The sequence below is a fragment of the Drosophila kikkawai genome, chromosome 3L (genome assembly GCF_030179895.1).
Source record: "Drosophila kikkawai strain 14028-0561.14 chromosome 3L, DkikHiC1v2, whole genome shotgun sequence".
Taxonomy (NCBI): domain Eukaryota; kingdom Metazoa; phylum Arthropoda; class Insecta; order Diptera; family Drosophilidae; genus Drosophila; species Drosophila kikkawai.
This window is the reverse complement of record NC_091730.1, coordinates 3,915,834-3,932,803: the sequence shown is the minus strand read 5'-3', so window position 1 is coordinate 3,932,803 and position 16,970 is coordinate 3,915,834. Positions and strand designations below refer to the sequence as shown.

Here is a 16,970-nt window from a genome sequence, read left to right as displayed (position 1 = left end):
GAAATTGAAAATTTTATCAAATTTTGAGAATTTTAATGATGTAACCCCTTATAAAATTTTGAAAAAATCACCAAAAATTTTTTTCTTCTCAAAATGGCCAGAAAGATTCGGCAGTTGATGCTGAACAAGAATATATATGATTTATGGGGTCGGAAATGACTCCTTCACTGATAAAAATGAGAAAACCCTTCAATAAGACCAGAAAATTTGAATTCTTGAAATCGATATATTTAGTATGACCTGTCGCCGGAAAGGCGAAAATACTGACGTGCCATGTGGTTGGACTGCAGCCCATCAGCGTGTTTACAAAATACAATTTATACTTTTGAAACAACAGGTAGAAAAACCCCCTGGTTAAAGATCTTGCGATGACTGACACACCTGCGGCGGAGAACGACAAGCGTCCCCAGTTTGGAACCCGCCTGCTCACCGACGACGCGGACGTCTTCAAGCACAATGCTTGGTAAATATGGAAGGCACATTTGGCGGGGATTGGCCAGCAAGACTTGGGAACACACTCGCCATCGTCGGAAGCCGGCGGGTGCAGGCGGCCGCCTGCTCACCGATGGCCGCGAGGTGTTCGAGTTTAACGCGTGGTAATGCCTTGGTACTGTGCTCACGGAAAATTCTCTAATTCTTGATTTGCAGGGACCACGTTGAGTGGGACGCGGAGCAGGAACTGGCCGCCCAGGCGGCGGTGGCCAAGAACTCGGCCAACAAAATGGACGATGAGCAGAAAGATCGCTTCCAGACGGACGCTCCAAAGTTTTGGGACTCTTTCTACGGCATCCACGACAATCGTTTCTTCAAGGATCGCCACTGGCTGTTCACAGAGTTTCCCGAACTGGCTCCACTGGAGGCGGAAACAGCAAAAGAGACGGCGCCACCTCGCAGCATCTTTGAGCTGGGCTGTGGTGTTGGGAACACCATCCTGCCGCTGCTGCAGCACAGCTCGGAACCGCAACTGAAGGTCTTCGGCTGCGACTTTTCCGCCCGTGCCGTGGATATCCTCCGGAGTCAGCCGCAGTTCGATAAGAAGCGCTGCGAGGTGTTCGTCATGGACGCCACTCTGGATCAGTGGCAGGTGCCCTTCGAGGAGAACTCGCAGGATATCATTGTGATGATCTTTGTTCTCTCCGCCATTGAGCCAAAGAAGATGCAGCGAGTGCTGGACAACTGCTATCGTTATCTGCGACCCGGTGGTCTTCTCCTGTTCCGAGATTACGGCCGGTATGACCTGGCGCAGCTGCGTTTCAAAAGCGGCAAGTGCTTGGATGACAACTTCTATGTGCGCGGCGATGGCACAATGGTTTACTTTTTCACGGAAGACGAGCTGCGAGGCATGCTCACCCAGGCGGGGTTCAAGGAGGAGCAGCTTATTGTAGACCGCCGGCTGCAGGTTAACCGCGGTCGGGGCTTGAAAATGTATAGGGTTTGGATTCAGACAAAGTTCCGAAAGCCTCTATAGTGCAATTAAATTAAATTAAAAATTTAATTAATAGATAGAAACTGTCCTTTTATAAAATAAAAAATAAAGTTATGAATGTAAAATTGAATAATCATTATTTAAAAGCCTTCTCTTTTATCCCGGCTTGCGGCTTGCCATTCGCCAGTTTGCCCTCTCGTCAAGGAAAAGCTTCTCGCTGGGAAACCAATTCGTTTTCCGTTTCTGGAGCTTTTTCCCCAAATACACATAACAGTTAGGAAAGCTGCAAGTTTTCGCAGTTGGCTAAAAACGTCGTAAGTGAAAATTTTCCTTGTGCTGCGTGAAAATAATTCTAAGATTATTATTTAAGCAAACATTTTATGTAAATCATAACCGCCCAAGCCAAGTTCAAGTGGGCTTCATGCCGTTGTCCTTTCGTTTGTAACGGTTAAAGAGAGAGACTTTCTTAAGAAAATATCAAGCCAAAATGTCACATCAAATGCAACCGAATCCTGTGTGCCGTGCAGAATTTCATTGATTTTTTCCACACTGTCCCCGAGAGTCAAGTACTTGAGACTATTTTAAAAACAGAAAATCAGCACGCAAAGGATTAGTATATGCAAGGACTTTCCCTTTTTTGTTGTGTCAGCGAAAGCCAAGAAGCCATTTTTGTAGGCCTCTAACAGTGCTCCGCCCCTTTGAATTAGTTTTACAAAAAAAAATAAAAAATAGGCAAGCTAGCAATTAACCTTGTTGTACTAAAAATAGTTGCAACTATTTTCGCACTCTATCCAGCAGTTTCAGCAGCGCTGAGCCAGAAAATTCCTCAGAAGGGCTGTCGTGGCAAGTGTTACCCGCACACACACATACACATACTCATCCAGGTCCAGCCAATACCCCCGTGGAGTGCTCCAAGTGAATTTTCATTGACGATTCGGGGGCGCAAAAAGCTCTGGCGGAAGAGCGAAAGAGAGAGAGCAGAACAGAGAGAGAGAGAGCGCAACTGAGAGACAACAAAAACAACGAAGCACGGTTCAGCTGCACCCACTAGTGACCACCAGCCATCCTCGACCTGCGGCAGTGAAAGACTTTGCTGGTCACAGTCCTGCACACATCATCCTAATCATCGCCAGAGCCCAGGCACTCCAAGCTAACAACCAACAGCCAACAGAGCAATGTAAGTGAAAGGACATTGTTATTGATTTCGCGTTTGATAGGCACGCATTAAGTATACGCAGCATGGGTTTCGGCCATTTTCACTTGCCACTTGCCACTTGCCATTTTATTTCCAGTCCAAGTGTCTGGGCATCGTAAAAAGAAAAGAAAAGAAAAACGAAACCAAATGGAGAACAGCTGCAACTGCAGTTTTTACAGCTCGGTGTTGTGGGAATGAATCACTTGGTGGACGACGATGACGATGACGTTGTCGTGGCATCACATGGCTCAGTCTCTCACACCGCAAAATCAATAAAAGAATACGTTTCTTAGCCAATGAGTCAGGACAACATGCAAAGTACCTTAATTGCAACTAAAAAAACCTGAAGTTTAGCTTGAATTATAAATATTTAGAACCAGGAACGAGGAAGTATTTTACTAGCCGGTTGTCAAATTTATCGATTTGTTTTCCAAACAAAGAGAAATAGGGATTGTATGTAGACATTTCCATACAGACAATGACCTTATACCCTTTAAATATATTATGGTTTAAGGGAAGTTAAGAAATTAGGAACAATATTTTATGTCTTAGTTCTATTATTTATTATTAATTATACTTTTTCAGCAAAGTTAAGAAATATAAAATTTGATAAAGTTATTAACAATGTCTTAGTCCTAATATTAATCGGTTATTATTTATTATTAATTATTTATTAGCCAAGCCAAGGTCTCAGTTTTTTAAGGGGTCTTGAGATGGGCAAGAAAGACAAGAACAAGGAACCGTAAGTGAGAAGCTTTTTAAACCCAGAGGGTAGCGGTAGCCGGCTAGAAGTACTCGTATCTAAGTATATATTCCAGCACTGTCTATATAGCCCACACGTACTGTAACGGCGAGAGATGTAACCGATTAAAGCTAGCCACTCTAGACGAAACCCGAACCCAACTCACACCCACACTCCTCCCAGTGTAACCCAAGTACTGTATTTAATTTGAGCGAACCCCCCGTTGGGAGTTGATTAGTCTTGGCTCCATGCTATTTCTGTGCGCTTTTCTCGATGACTAATGAGGATATTTTCTGCTCATCATACTCCTTACAACGCAGGGCGGACGCTGCACCAGCTGGCGATGCACCACCAAATGCCGGAGCCCCGGCAGGAGAGGGCGGCGATGGTGAGATTGTGGGCGGGCCACACAATCCGCAGCAGATTGCGGCACAGAAGCGTCTGCAGCAGACGCAGGCGCAGGTCGATGAGGTGAGTTATAAGGGAGAAGAAAGGTTTAAGAGATCCTTGAGAAATATCTCTTTAAGGAGAAAGATTTAAACTATATCATATATCCTTTTATTTTGATTTTAGGTCGTGGACATTATGCGCACCAATGTGGAGAAGGTCCTGGAGCGTGACAGCAAGCTATCGGAGCTGGATGATCGCGCTGATGCCTTGCAGCAGGGAGCCTCGCAGTTCGAGCAGCAGGCGGGCAAGCTCAAGAGGAAATTCTGGCTGCAGAACTTGAAGGTGGGTTCTAAATCAAGCTTATAAATACACCCTGACTTTAACGTCTTCTTCCCGCAGATGATGATCATTATGGGCGTGATTGGCCTGGTTGTCGTGGGCATCATTGCAAGTAAGTTGATCGATCCTAGCTCATTACCTGGACACTTACACACAACATACATACATGACCCCGACTCAGACACCGAACCGAAACCGAAGAAACTCCAAGAAAACTCCTCGCTCCTCAACCAAATTGTGTTTTGTCTTTTGAGTTCACCTTGGTTTAGCGCTAATTTCGTTTTATTTTCTCAACACACACTCTCCGAATCTAAATTGCGTTTTTAATTCCACTTTGCCACCCTTTTTTTCTCTAGGTAACTTTATGTAGATTGCTAAGCAACTTGTCTTATCCATAAGAACATAGTAACCTAGCCGCAATGCAATGCAAATCGAAACCAAATCAAAAGTCAATCAATCAACCCAATCGAAACCAAAATTCAGACTCACTAAAGCAGCTATTACGAGTAGCGCTCCGCCGAACTCACAGTCCAACTGATCGTTCGCTGATTCGACCTAGATGCCTTGCGAAATTATAAAAAATAAAAAACCAAGCCATATACCATATCATGCGCCTCAACAGCCATTAGAACAATAACCATATATATATATATATACATGGTATATATTTGTATTGTTTGAATATCCAAGCCCAACATCATCTGGTTCCATAACGAGCATACGCACAGGTTCGGTAATGATTTGATCGTGTGTCGTTAAAGTGTCTTGTTATCGTTCCGTTACGCCTTAACACCCGTAATCAGAGGATATACCTTCGTTTTGTACCTTGTACCTTGTTAGCTTTCGTAACCGTAGGACCTTAAGTTCCTAGCTGAAAGTAACTCTCCCGTAAGCCGTAATCGTAAAGTTTTGTGGTTTGTTCAGTGTTTCGTAACCGTTTCCGTAACCGTTTTTCGTTTGTTTCGTTCTGAAGATTGGCAGCCGCCACAGACACACAATTATTGTGCCGAGTCCTTTGTAAAATAATTATTAAAATACAACTCGAATCCCAACAGCTATCCCAGTAAATGTAGAAAAAGTAGACCCCCCTTCTCTTGATACTCGAAAACTCTCAACTCTGAACTCTCAACCTCGAACTCTGAACTCAAAACGCAACGGCTTTCGCCCTATTAAATCAAAGAGCTAGCTATATACTTGAACCACAGCAAAAGCATAAAGTACTGCCGTTCCTTTTTATTATTATTATTATATTTGTTAAATGTTTTCCACCTATGTTCGACACACTGTCACACTGAACAATATATTTTTTCGAACAATTACAGAGAAAGACGAAGAGTAACTGAGACACACTGAAAGCTTTGTACAATATTTGTTTACCATAAGAATATATGACTCTCGATCAACACCATTTACCCCCGACAAACACACACTGTCTGATGTGTGAGGTAAAAAGACGCGGCAACGAGAGTCACTTTTGTTTATTTTTAATCATATATCGCTAGGTGCACTCGTTTGAAGCAAAAATAATAATCATTTAACTCGAATTTGTATCGTGTTTTCATATTTATGGTTTCCTTTGTTTTTATATCGTTGAAATCTGCTCGCTTCGCAACCGAAATTTTTAAATTCTAAAAAATTCATCGAAACAAACAAAAATTTCTCGTAGAACCGTACATGTCGGATGACAATGCTGCTCCGCAGCAGCAGCAGCAGCAGGCTGCTCTGGCTCAGGCCCAGGCATCTGCAGCAGATTCGGCACCACCACCATCACCACCACAACAACAAGTACAGCTACAACACCACCATACACAAAAATCCGAACCACCGACACTTGAGAAGCCATTGGCCGAGAAATTGACCGACAACCCACAGAGTCCGTCGGATGAAGTGGCGACTGGACAATAGAACGATCTCAGCTCAGCTCTCTCAATCAGAAATCAGAAATAAAAATAAAAAAAAACAACCAACCAACCGAACAGCAACAACATCCATCGATTAGCCACGATTAACCACCACCAGCTGCATCCGTAGAACCATTTAACCAAAATTAAACAAAACAAAAATTGAGAACAAAACACATTTTCTTAGTACCATTGAAAAAAATACGATCTTTTTCAAAACACTGTAAGCAAAAAACGAACCAAAAAAAAGCCCATGTAATTTGACACCTGCGCTTCTTTCCGTTTCCGTTTCCGTTACCGTTTGTGTTTCCATTTCCGTTTCCGCTGTTTCCCTTGTTTCTATATCATTTTAGCCGCATGTGTGTGAGTTAATCGATGTGCTGCCTGTGTGCCAAGTTCCTCCTTCTTATATTTTCTATAATTTCTCCATTCAATGTTGTTGGAATATGCGTTCTGTTCTGAAAACAAAATTGGCCTTAATTTTAATGCACCAACTAAGCAAAGTCAGGGGGAGATTATATGGCGGGTAAATGGAGGGAAACAGCTTTCTGTGACTGCCTTAATGTACATATATATGCGTTGGATGCCCCTGCCCATCCATAATCCACATCCCACGTCCACTTGCTACTATATATATATATTATATTCCATCATGAGTGAAGCTTTTAACCATTGAAAGTGTAATATTTTTGGCGTATACCCGTGTGTATCGATGTGATTGTCATTCGACCGAGATTTGGCGGCAGCTAACCAAAAGAAGTGCACCCTGTTAATGCCTCCTACTAACCCTGATTATGTGTATTCCCGCACAGATAAACTCGGCCTCATAGGCGGGGAGCAGCCGCCGCAGTACCAGTATCCCCCGCAGTACATGCAGCCACCGCCGCCGCCGCCGCAGCAGCAGCCCGCCGGCCAGTCGTCGCTGGTGGATGATGGAGGAGCAGGCGCCGGCGCAGCAGCAGGCGGCGATCATGGAGGCGTATAAGTGACCCATATCCTGGCCGCATTGATGAACGTTTCTCGATGATAAATAATGCCACCACCCCTCATCCCAGTGGCGGCGGCGAAACAACAACAACAAAACCCGAATCCCCATAAAAAAAGGAAATCTCAGTTAAACTAGAAAATCTCGAGAATTGCAAGGAACTCAGTAATAATTTCCACTTAAACGATGAGCACGAGTTGGTGTGTGGAGAGGTTTTAAGTACTTACGTCATAATATTAATACTAAATCTAAAAGGGAAGACGACGCTCCGGACAAATTAAAGTTGTTGCTAATTTGTTTATGGTTACATTATTTCATGCATAAAAAAAGCGGTATATATATATAAATATAACATAAAAGAATATAAATATAAATATAAATATATGGAACTTGAATATTACGAGTAACCCCGAAAACCAAACCGAAACCGAAACCAAACCAAAACAAATCACATACTAATACTATACGGAACTGGGATCTCTGCGCTGCACTGGCAACAAGGAGCGCCAGTGGCAGCAGGAGGGCCAGGCGCCAGGTCGCTTTCCAATGTTCGCAGCTCTTTGAACTCAGTTTCCTTAGCAAAAAACAAGACAAGTAAAGAACGGAACGGCAAAAAACCAAAGAAATCTAAGCTTTTGTTCCTAAGTAAAGTTACGCAGATATGTGCGAGTATTCGAAAATGTATAATCCAAAAAAGAAAGAAAGAAATAACAGCAATTAAACATATAGATAATTGACATTGACTATTAAATGTATTCATGGAACTTTACTGTGCAACAAACTTATATAGAAAGAAGGGCATATAAAACCAAAGAACTCTTGAGATCTAGTGAAAATATACAATGCAATTTAATTTGCCATTTCATTTGTTTATGTGCAATCATTATAACGGTATTTACGCGATTGAAATTGAAGATGCAAGATGAAACCGGACAGTTCAACGATTAAATTAAGCGCTAGACACACAATACGTTACGTTATCCAAAGGAAGTTGTTTATTTAACCGAGCAAGGCAGAGGCAGTTACCAATATGTATGTATATTTCAATGTTACGAGTAATAGAGGAGTCGGATTCGTAGAGCCTATATAAACATAAATGTACGTACGTGTAACGATATGATGATATTTAGATCTCACACACTCCACGCCACAGTTCACACACAAACACACTCCACCAAAGCCCATCCGGACGGACGCATAGAGAAATACATAAAACTTTGCCGCACATATTGTACTTATACCTTGTTCTAAAAATACAAAAAACTATACTACAATTAAAGTGTATTATTACTAATTGATTCAACAAGCGCCTGCCCAAAGTGCTACTTTGCCTACTAAAAAAAACACAAAACACATTTTGGGGCACAAACAAATCGACGAGAATAAATATGTTAAATTACGAAAATAAAACAAAAAAAGGATATAGACGATGAGAGGTGGGTTCAATCGAAAATCCAATTCCAAATGCAGGTATTTTTAGCAATATTCGTAGCGTGTACAATATGTCGCTCCCCTTAAAGCTTATTAGTAAATCTCGTTCAATGTCCATTTCGTACTCACCCAGACGACACTTCACATGCATATAACCATTATCAGATATAAAAATCCAATATATGTATGTAATAACCAGCAAAATGACAAGTGTTTAGAAAAGCGTTTCGATTTTTGTTTCGATTTTAACCGAAAAGAGAAAAAAAACCAAAAACACAAAATGTATACACAACCAAAAACCACAAAGACACCTATGAGAGTCCCCGAAGATTGAAATAAGAGACAGGACTTCTGGAATTTCGGTTCACGGAGGGAAGACGGGCAGAGGAGTTAAGGGAAAGATGTAAGAAAACCAGAAGACAAGACAAAACAGACGGAAATGAGAGTATATATATATATATATGAACCGTATATAAACAATAATATTACTAATTAATTTAATGATTAATTGCACCCCGAAAATACATAATTATTTAAATAAATAAATAAAAATAAAATGTATGTCTTTTAATAGGGGAAAGGGTTTGGATTTAGACTATGATTAGTGTAAAAAAAATAAAATAAAATAGTAATAAAAAAGATTGTGGCTGAAAAATTCAAATGAAAGAGGTTTCAGGTGGTAAGACATCTTCTGAACAATTTTTGGTAATTTTTTAAGCTTTTAACGGTTAATGTAGGATACAAATTCCTCCTAGGATACATTCCTCTAATGATTACAATGCAAATTCAGCTGCAAATACACCTTTAAATGAAATAAAACCAAAAATAAAACTATTAATAGTCGACCACAAAAAGTGTAGCATACTATTCAGAGCTGGGCCGGATGTCTGCCAAACTGCGCACTTGACTCCCGGTAAAAGGGATGCAGGACCCACGTGGGTGCATATATAAATAACAATTGGTGCGGAGACAGCAACCAAACAGGATAATGAAAATAATAGCCAGTCTGTGGGCCAGATTTAAATAGGGAGGAAAGGGTCTAAGGAGGCGCCTCTGTTTACCAAGCTTGCCACACCTGATTAAAATCTATTGACAATGCAGGCGCCGGGGAAAAATTGGAGCAACGCTAACAAGGACCCACAAAGGAAGCGGAAAAGCCCCCGCCTCCCTTGCTGTCCCCTAATGAAACCCAATTACCGAAGGTGTCCGCCCGCCGAGCGAATCCTGGAGGCGGCTGATGGCAAACAATAACAGCTGCCGAGAGTCGGAACAGGGAGCAAGGGAGCTGAAGAGGCAACGGGGTGGAGAGCCGCAGAGTCATCGAGGGCGAAGGCCCAACACCTGCAAATTTTATTTGCATTTTTGCTGCCAGGTTTGGTACCCATTAAATGTCAAGATAATGGGTATATTTATTCGAAATATATTTTAAATAAATAGCAAGTTTGAAAACAGAAGAGTTTATATGTTTATTTTTACCTTAATTGTTTAATATTATTAAGAAAATATTTTATTGATATTAATTTATTTTTTAATATAAAAAACTTTATAAACTAGCAAGAGTAGCTCCTAGGAATCTGATGTTCGCATCGCTTTTGACAATAACAAATTTACTTGTTTATTATTATTAACTTTGTCGCCATTTAACGGCAAGGACATGCGCAAACACCCCCCGTCCATCGCCCACAGATCTCTCCCACTCGACAGCCATCATCCCCCTCTCCCGGCTGCACTGATTCCGGACTCTGGAGCACGGAAAGCGGACACGGGCACATCTCTGCGTGGTGCCGCGTATAAATACGGCGCAGCTTGTGCGCACAGCCTCAGTTTGGCGGAGCGTGTTGTTCGCGTGTCCCTTTTCCCAGTTCGCTGCATCCGCGAGGTGCGAGTGTTTGTCCGTGGAAACGGCCAACTGTTGCAAGTGGCGGCAGGAGCAGGAAGGCAAGTGTCAGGTGTCGGGTGCCAGGATAACGGCTTCAATTACAGGTGCAGCGATAAAGTGCAGCAAACTGCAGGTGTGTAATTGAATTACGACGTTGTAAGCCAGTTTTATGGCCAGCGAAGGGGATTGTGTTTCGAGGACATCTTTTGTAAAGAGTTTATTTCAATTTTAAGAGGTAAGAAGGATTATTTTGAAAGTGTTTGTTACTGTTTTGATTTTGATGATGAATAAAATATTTATAGAAATTAATAATTATAAAATATATATAGAAATAAACCTAACTAAGAATTTGCAAGTACTGGAAAACTTTATCCTAAATTTGTATATTATTCTTTTTATCATGATCTTTAATATTGGAATTATGATTGAACTTTTCAAGACCTTTTTAAGGCATTAAATGTTTAATTTAATATCGTTTTGGACGTTCATAAATTATTGAAAATGTTTAAATAAATGTTTCTGTGAAATGTTAATTTTTTCTGTAGAAAAAGGATGGGTTTGAACTGTGATAATTATATAAAGATATCCGAATCTCAGTGTAAAAAACTAGTTAAAGGACTGTTGAGGATGAGAGTCTTTATTGATAGATAGATAGTACGATATACATTTTAAAAGCCATAAACGATTAAAACATGTTATATGTGGGTAAAAGTGAGCTTTTTTATCAGAAACAAATCGTTCAAAAATCCTTTATTTCAAAACTTTTGGCTCCTTCCAACTTTCCAACACTGGACCTCAAAATCGGACGTGTACAAAGCCTCAATCCAACAGAAAACAGGGTGGGTGCAAATCAAATAAAAAAAACTGGTTGCCAGCCGACAACGCAAATCATATGGCGAGAATAGTGGTTAAAACCACCCCCGACGTGGCCTGGCAGCTTTCGCAGGGGTTGCTGCTCCGCCTCGGACTCGGATCCGGCACAGTCATTCTGCAAACTTCGGAGCGTTCGGTTGTCAAGTTTCCCGTTGTTCCCGTCGTTCTCTTTTCCTCGATTTCAGCTCTTCGCTCTTCTCGCACACACACACACGTACGCGCACACACACTCAGGCAGGAAGGCAAAGAGAGGGTGGAGCAGCGAGAGGAGGCGACTTTTCGGTCGAATTTCCCTGCATTTGTTATTGTTGCTGTAGCTGTGGCCCAGCTGTATGTACCCAGTGTGCGTCAGTGTGTGTGTGTTTTTTCTGGACGTTCAAAGCGAATTCCCTTTTCCGTCTGCGGCGCACGTCAGCCAGTTCGAGGAAAAACAGTTAGAATCCATTTGGAGGAACTGAAATCCAAGAGAAACCAGCGTAACCCAGAGGAGCTAGCCACGTCCACCAGCGACGACTACTAATCATGGCCGACAACAACTGCCCAAAGTGCAAAAAATCGATCGTCGCCAAGGAGGCGGCCACCACGAGCATCGCCTGCAGCGGTGAGGAGTGCCGCCGGCGCTTCCACCGCACGTGCGTCAACATAGATGACGCGGTGTTCGAAGCCATCCAGAAAAACTCGATGGTCTCGTTCCACTGCGACGAGTGCAAAAATCAATCGCCTCGCAGCTTCGCCTCCAAGCTGCAGACCATCGAGGAGAAGGTGAACAAGGTGTCCAATGGCGTCAATCAGATCCAGGGCCGGATGTACCAGCAGTACTTCCAGTTTGGCAATCAGCCACTCCAGGCTCTGGGCGCTGGTTCCGGCGGCATGGGTCCCGGCGTTGGCCCTGGCGGTCCCGGCGGTCTCGATGGGAAGAAGCATCCGCAGCAGAACAACCTCATCGTGGTCGGCAACAACTGCAACTCGGACCGGCTGCAGGTCGTCTGCGACTATGGCCGCTGGGTGCAGGTGGGCAAGTTTGCCACCAATACCAGCGAGGAGGACGTGATCGATCATCTGGCCGAGGAGCTGAAGATCAACAAGAACCTGGTCAAGTGCACCAAGCTGGTGAAGAACGACGCCAACCTGTCGCAGCTATCGTACTGCAAGTTCAAGATCTCCATTCCGGACTACCGCTTCAATGAGCTGTTCAACGAGGCGATCTGGCCCAGCGGCGTCATGGTCAGCCCCTTCACGCCGCGCTCCCAGCTTAACCAGAATCGCCTCTAGAGGGACGGGCCCGGCGGCCGGGAGAGCGGTGACCGGGCCAGGGTGAAGCAGTGAGGAGCAGCTGGACCAGGGGAGCGGAGCGGTAGCACAGAGGAGCAGGAGAGCGCATGCGCGGGGAGCAGGGTGGAAGGGGGAGGAACTGCATCGTAGCCTGGCAAGTTGCCCGAGGGTTGCTAGCCACCACTGCTGCAGTCGGCAAACAATACAGGAGAGGCACCCAACACCCAATACACCGCCAATAGAACCCCGCTCTCGCTGGAGGAGCAGGAGCCGGAGCAGGACTGGGCGACCGCTTCGTAGGCACCCATTTTTTGCTAATTTTCGACACTCGAAAACAATGTCTAGATCTTTAAAAGCTTACAGAACCTATCTAATGGAAAAGCAAACAGCGTATTTATTGAATTAACTTTGAAAATGCATTTTAAAATGTTTTAGCGTTGCGTAAATAACAACAAATCGAATCGAATCGAGTCGATATTGTGTAATGAGATCGATAAGGAAAACCAAAAGTATTTTAATGGCAAAACTCACAAGTAAAATAGATGTGAAAAGCAAACAAAATATTAGTCATTTATGCATAACTGTCGTACTTAAATTAAAGTAAACCAAAAAGCAAACAAAAACAAAGATCAAATCCAAGCTAAGCGTATTTAAAAACCACAGACACACCGCGAACGATGATTATTCCGATTATATTCCCATTTGATTTTTTCCAAAAAACACACACTTCCAGAGTTCGTTATACTATACTTTCCCCGAACAAAAAGTCTGTAGACATTTTATTACCACGTATGCAGGTGCGATATTTCTAGCACATTATGTACTTAATCGTAACCAATATCAAAAGTATATTCAACCAGACGACAACGGCTTATATTGTATTCGTAAATGTATGTAGTTTGAGGCATTTTCAAAGCTTGTTCCTGTTCCCAAAAAGTTTGGACATTTTGCGAACCACTGCACAGGACAGGACAGGACACACTGGACACTGGCCAGCAGCTAGACCCATTCAAATTCAGACCGGAATATACATATATGTGTTTGCGTTTCCAAGGGGCGTGTATTCAGACCGAGAGGAGTTACCACAATGCACGTTCCACCCGACGCGGTCTCCCCGCTGTCGAAACGAAGCTGGGAAAATCTGTTGCAATAATAACTCAATGATCGAGTATAATGGATGTACATTTCGTAACTGATATATTTTTTTACGCGACCCGCGTCGCTCCACACCAATCCGACAGCAATATTCCGTGGGCTCCACGCCAAGCGATCCGAACAGAACCGTAGATATTTACGCAAGAGTCAGCAGACGAAATGTAAAACACACATATATTATATATTTAGTATACAACAATATGCATGCATGTATTTATGTCAACTTTTTCAAATAAATTCTACAACAAAAAAATTATGTATCGAAACGAGGAGATAACTATAAATGGGTGGGCATATAAGATGTATTATGATCAACGGGATGCTTTTATACCCTTGCGGGGTGTGATATGGATACAAAAGTTTATAGGAAAATATGGAAAATATTCATTTGAAAAATTCAAAAATTTTGGGTCTTCTGGAAGGGTATTATGATTTTAATCAGTGAAGGGGTCATTTTTGACCCTATAAATCATATATATTATTGATCGGCATCAATAGGAGAGTCTTTCTAGCCATGTCCGGAAGAAAATTTAATTTTTGAATTTTTTTCAAAATTTTATAAGGGGTTACATCATTAAAATTCTCAAAAATTTGAATTCTTTAAAGTTTTTAGTTAAGTATGCAGATTAATAAACATTATAAAAACTAAGATAAAACCGCTTTCCGAATTGAATTTAATGCATTTTTGGCCTAGTTATGGTTATTTTAAACTTTGATTTCACCAACAAAAAAATATATATATCTTTAAAAAAGAAGGGTAAACAAATAACAGCTTCCCCAAGTTAGTTTTCTATCTTGTTATTTATTGATTTAGATTTATATTCTTTTCTTTACCAGTTGCTATAAAAATTAACATGTACCTCAACTTAATGATTTATTTAAATTCTCCAGAATTTGTTCTCTATTTAATTCTGCTTTCAACTAAATTCAGCAAGCAGTGAAATTTCCCCTCAAACTCCTTAGTTTGTTGAAAGTGCAGTACTGGGCGAGCAGAAATAAAAGCTGGTTGACTTCTGGGTTTTAATTTAAACTTGAGATAGGTTCCCCTTCCCCTGCCTGTGATATAAAACCTAAAAACAGCGAAAATCCCATTAAAAAAATAATACAGTACAAGGAAATTATCTTCCTATCCCTCAATGCAAACTCCTACTCTTCAGAATTATTTTCAGAATGGCCAACTCCAAACGAAAATTGCCCACAAAAGCTACTTCTCCGGAGAGCGCCACGGCGGCTAAGGATATGCACAGTCAGGCAGACAAATCTTCAACCGAAAAGGTTCCTCCCGCACCAAGGGAAACCTCAGTCCTTGGGCAATTCTTTCGCGAATGCCTCGGCCATGAGCTGAGCAACTTCACCAGTTTGTCCCATTTCACCACCTGGCTGCAAAGACCTGTGGATGGAGCCGCTTTGGGCATCTTCCGGATGCTGTACGGCGCTGCCATGCTGATCGACATAGCCGAGGAGCGTGGCGGTGGTCAGCTGGATGTGCGGTTTGGCGAGCCCCATCATTGCCACTTTCCGCTCTTCAGTGGGATGCGGGCACTGCCATATCCGTGGATGGGCTGCGCTTACCTGTGCATGTGGCTGGGGGCCTGGGGCATCACGCTGGGATTTCGGTTCCGGGTGAGCTGTATAGCTTTCTTGGTGCCCTACTGGTACATCTTCCTGCTGGACAAGCCGACGTGGAACAATCACAGTTATTTATTTGGGCTGACGGGTACCTTAATGCTCTTTACCCAGGCGGAGTCTTATTGGTATGAAAAAAGGAATACTTGGTAATTGTTCAAATAATTATTTTATTTTAACCTCCAGTTCCCTGGACAGCTGGCTGCATCCGCGGCGGAGGAGTCGCTGTATACCCTACTGGAACTACTTTCTCATCAAGTTCCAGTTCTTTGTGCTTTACTTGTACGCGGGGCTGAAGAAGTTCTCCCTGGAGTGGCTCTCGGGCTATGCCATGTCCAATCTCAGCCATCACTGGCTGTTCACTCCATTCCGCCAGATGCTGGACTCGGAGATGATCGACCTGCTGATTGTACACTGGTTCACCGCTGTCTTTGATCTGTCCATTGCCTTTTTTATGACTGTGGAGAAGACCCGCGTGCTGGTCACTCCCTTTATGCTAAGTTTCCACCTGATGAACTCCCGGCTTTTTGTGATTGGTGAGTGTATATTCAAGGAGCAGGAATCCTTTCTAATCATTTGAAATCCTTTTTCAGGCATGTTTCCCTGGGTGTGCCTGGCCGAGGTGCCGCTATTCTTTAGCCCCGACTGGCCAAGGAGGATATGCGGTGGCCTATCAAAGCCACCTCTACCCTGTCACCCCTCAACAGAGGCTAGCAAGCAGCCAGGAATCCTGGCCAGGCTGCGCACCTGCCTCATCCTAGGATACTGCTTTCTGCAGCTCTTCCTGCCCTACTCCCACTTCATTACCAAAGGCTACAACAACTGGACCAATGGTCTGTACGGCTACTCCTGGGACATGATGGTGCACTCGTACGACACCCTGCAGACCTCCATCCAGGTGGTGGACAATGAGAGCCGGCAGGTGCACAACCTCAACCCATACGCCTTCACGGAGTACGATCGCTGGACCAAGTATGCCGACATGGCTGTGCAGTATGCCAAATGCATTGAGGAGAATCTCCGGGTGGGTCAGCCGGCGGCTATTGGTAGCAACATCTCTGTCTACTTTGACATCTGGTGCTCCATGAACGGCCGCTTCCAGCAGCGCTCCTTTGATCCGCGTGTGGATCTCCTCCAGGCCAAGTGGTCACCCTTTGAGAGCACCTCCTGGTCGCTGCCTTTGCTCACCGAACTGAATCACATGAGGCCCAAGCTAAGGACAATTGAGACTGAGGTTCTAGCTTGGAATAACTACTCCGATGTGATCTTTGTGGCCGATTTTCCTGGCCTAACATTGACCAACTTTATCTCGCCGGATTTGATTAATTGCACACTGACCATCCTAGAGGGCAATGTGCGCTACAGGAACGAGAAGGATCCAGAAGAGTACTTCCTCACAGCCGGCAAGAGCATTGGTCTGGAGAGCAACATTACCCACCTGGTGACCACAATAGGTCAGCGGCCAGCTTCCTATTTGTTCACCTACACCAACAAGACCATGATGGAGCAGGGCCTCACGATAGAGGACCCCGAGGCTTTGGCAGAGGATCGACCTGTGCTGCCCCTGTGGCAGGAGTTTCAGCAAAGGGTGAGCAACTACCAACAGTTCCTGGGCCACATGGCCAACTGCCTGCTGTACTTGCTCTACGATGTGCCCATTCCGCTGGCCGTGAGGGAGAGAGATTGAGATTTGAGACGGGAATGTCTCCGATATAGGTGATAGAACTGATAATAAATGTTCCATGTGGTACCACAG

The 16,970-nt window shown here is 43.4% G+C and overlaps 4 protein-coding genes across 9 annotated transcripts; all 4 read left to right on the top strand.

The window, feature by feature from the left end:
• Positions 1–262: 262 nt before the first annotated feature.
• Positions 263–1,565, top strand: Mettl2 (methyltransferase-like protein). 2 transcript variants are annotated; one of them, XM_017174128.3, is made up of 2 exons: positions 263–463; positions 649–1,565. In XM_017174128.3, the coding sequence occupies exons 1-2, from the start codon at positions 369–371 to the stop codon at positions 1,466–1,468; spliced, it is 915 nt and encodes a 304-aa protein (XP_017029617.1). In that variant the 5' UTR covers positions 263–368; the 3' UTR covers positions 1,469–1,565. The 2 variants fall into 2 exon arrangements, with proteins under 2 accessions (XP_017029617.1, XP_070141968.1); XM_070285867.1 differs by having other exon boundaries at positions 294–596.
• Positions 1,566–1,684: 119 nt separating this feature from the next.
• nSyb (neuronal Synaptobrevin) lies at positions 1,685–8,966 on the top strand. Of its 4 annotated transcripts, none has more exons than XM_070285437.1 (6): positions 1,685–1,740; positions 2,222–2,603; positions 3,684–3,834; positions 3,937–4,095; positions 4,153–4,204; positions 6,806–8,966. In XM_070285437.1, coding segments are annotated over exons 2-6 (537 nt in total). In that variant the 5' UTR covers positions 1,685–1,740; positions 2,222–2,601; the 3' UTR covers positions 6,979–8,966. The 4 variants fall into 4 exon arrangements, 3 of the variants coding, with proteins under 3 accessions (XP_070141538.1, XP_070141539.1, XP_070141537.1); XM_070285438.1 differs by having other exon boundaries at positions 1,698–1,740; positions 2,225–2,603; XR_005991311.2 differs by lacking the exons at positions 1,685–1,740; positions 2,222–2,603 and adding exons at positions 3,305–3,363; positions 5,415–5,537 and having other exon boundaries at positions 6,806–6,845.
• Positions 8,967–10,245: 1,279 nt separating this feature from the next.
• On the top strand, positions 10,246–16,925 carry GC (gamma-glutamyl carboxylase). 2 transcript variants are annotated; one of them, XM_017174174.3, is made up of 4 exons: positions 10,246–10,421; positions 14,746–15,342; positions 15,401–15,750; positions 15,808–16,925. In XM_017174174.3, exons 2-4 carry the CDS (start codon positions 14,759–14,761, stop codon positions 16,899–16,901), a joined length of 2,028 nt encoding a protein of 675 aa, XP_017029663.1. In that variant the 5' UTR covers positions 10,246–10,421; positions 14,746–14,758; the 3' UTR covers positions 16,902–16,925. The 2 variants fall into 2 exon arrangements, with proteins under 2 accessions (XP_017029663.1, XP_017029662.1); XM_017174173.3 differs by having other exon boundaries at positions 10,246–10,523.
• Positions 11,240–13,844, top strand: LOC108079756 (uncharacterized). The gene has a single exon (XM_017174177.3). It carries the CDS (start codon positions 11,684–11,686, stop codon positions 12,431–12,433), a length of 750 nt encoding a protein of 249 aa, XP_017029666.1. The 5' UTR covers positions 11,240–11,683; the 3' UTR covers positions 12,434–13,844.
• Positions 16,926–16,970: the final 45 nt, after the last annotated feature.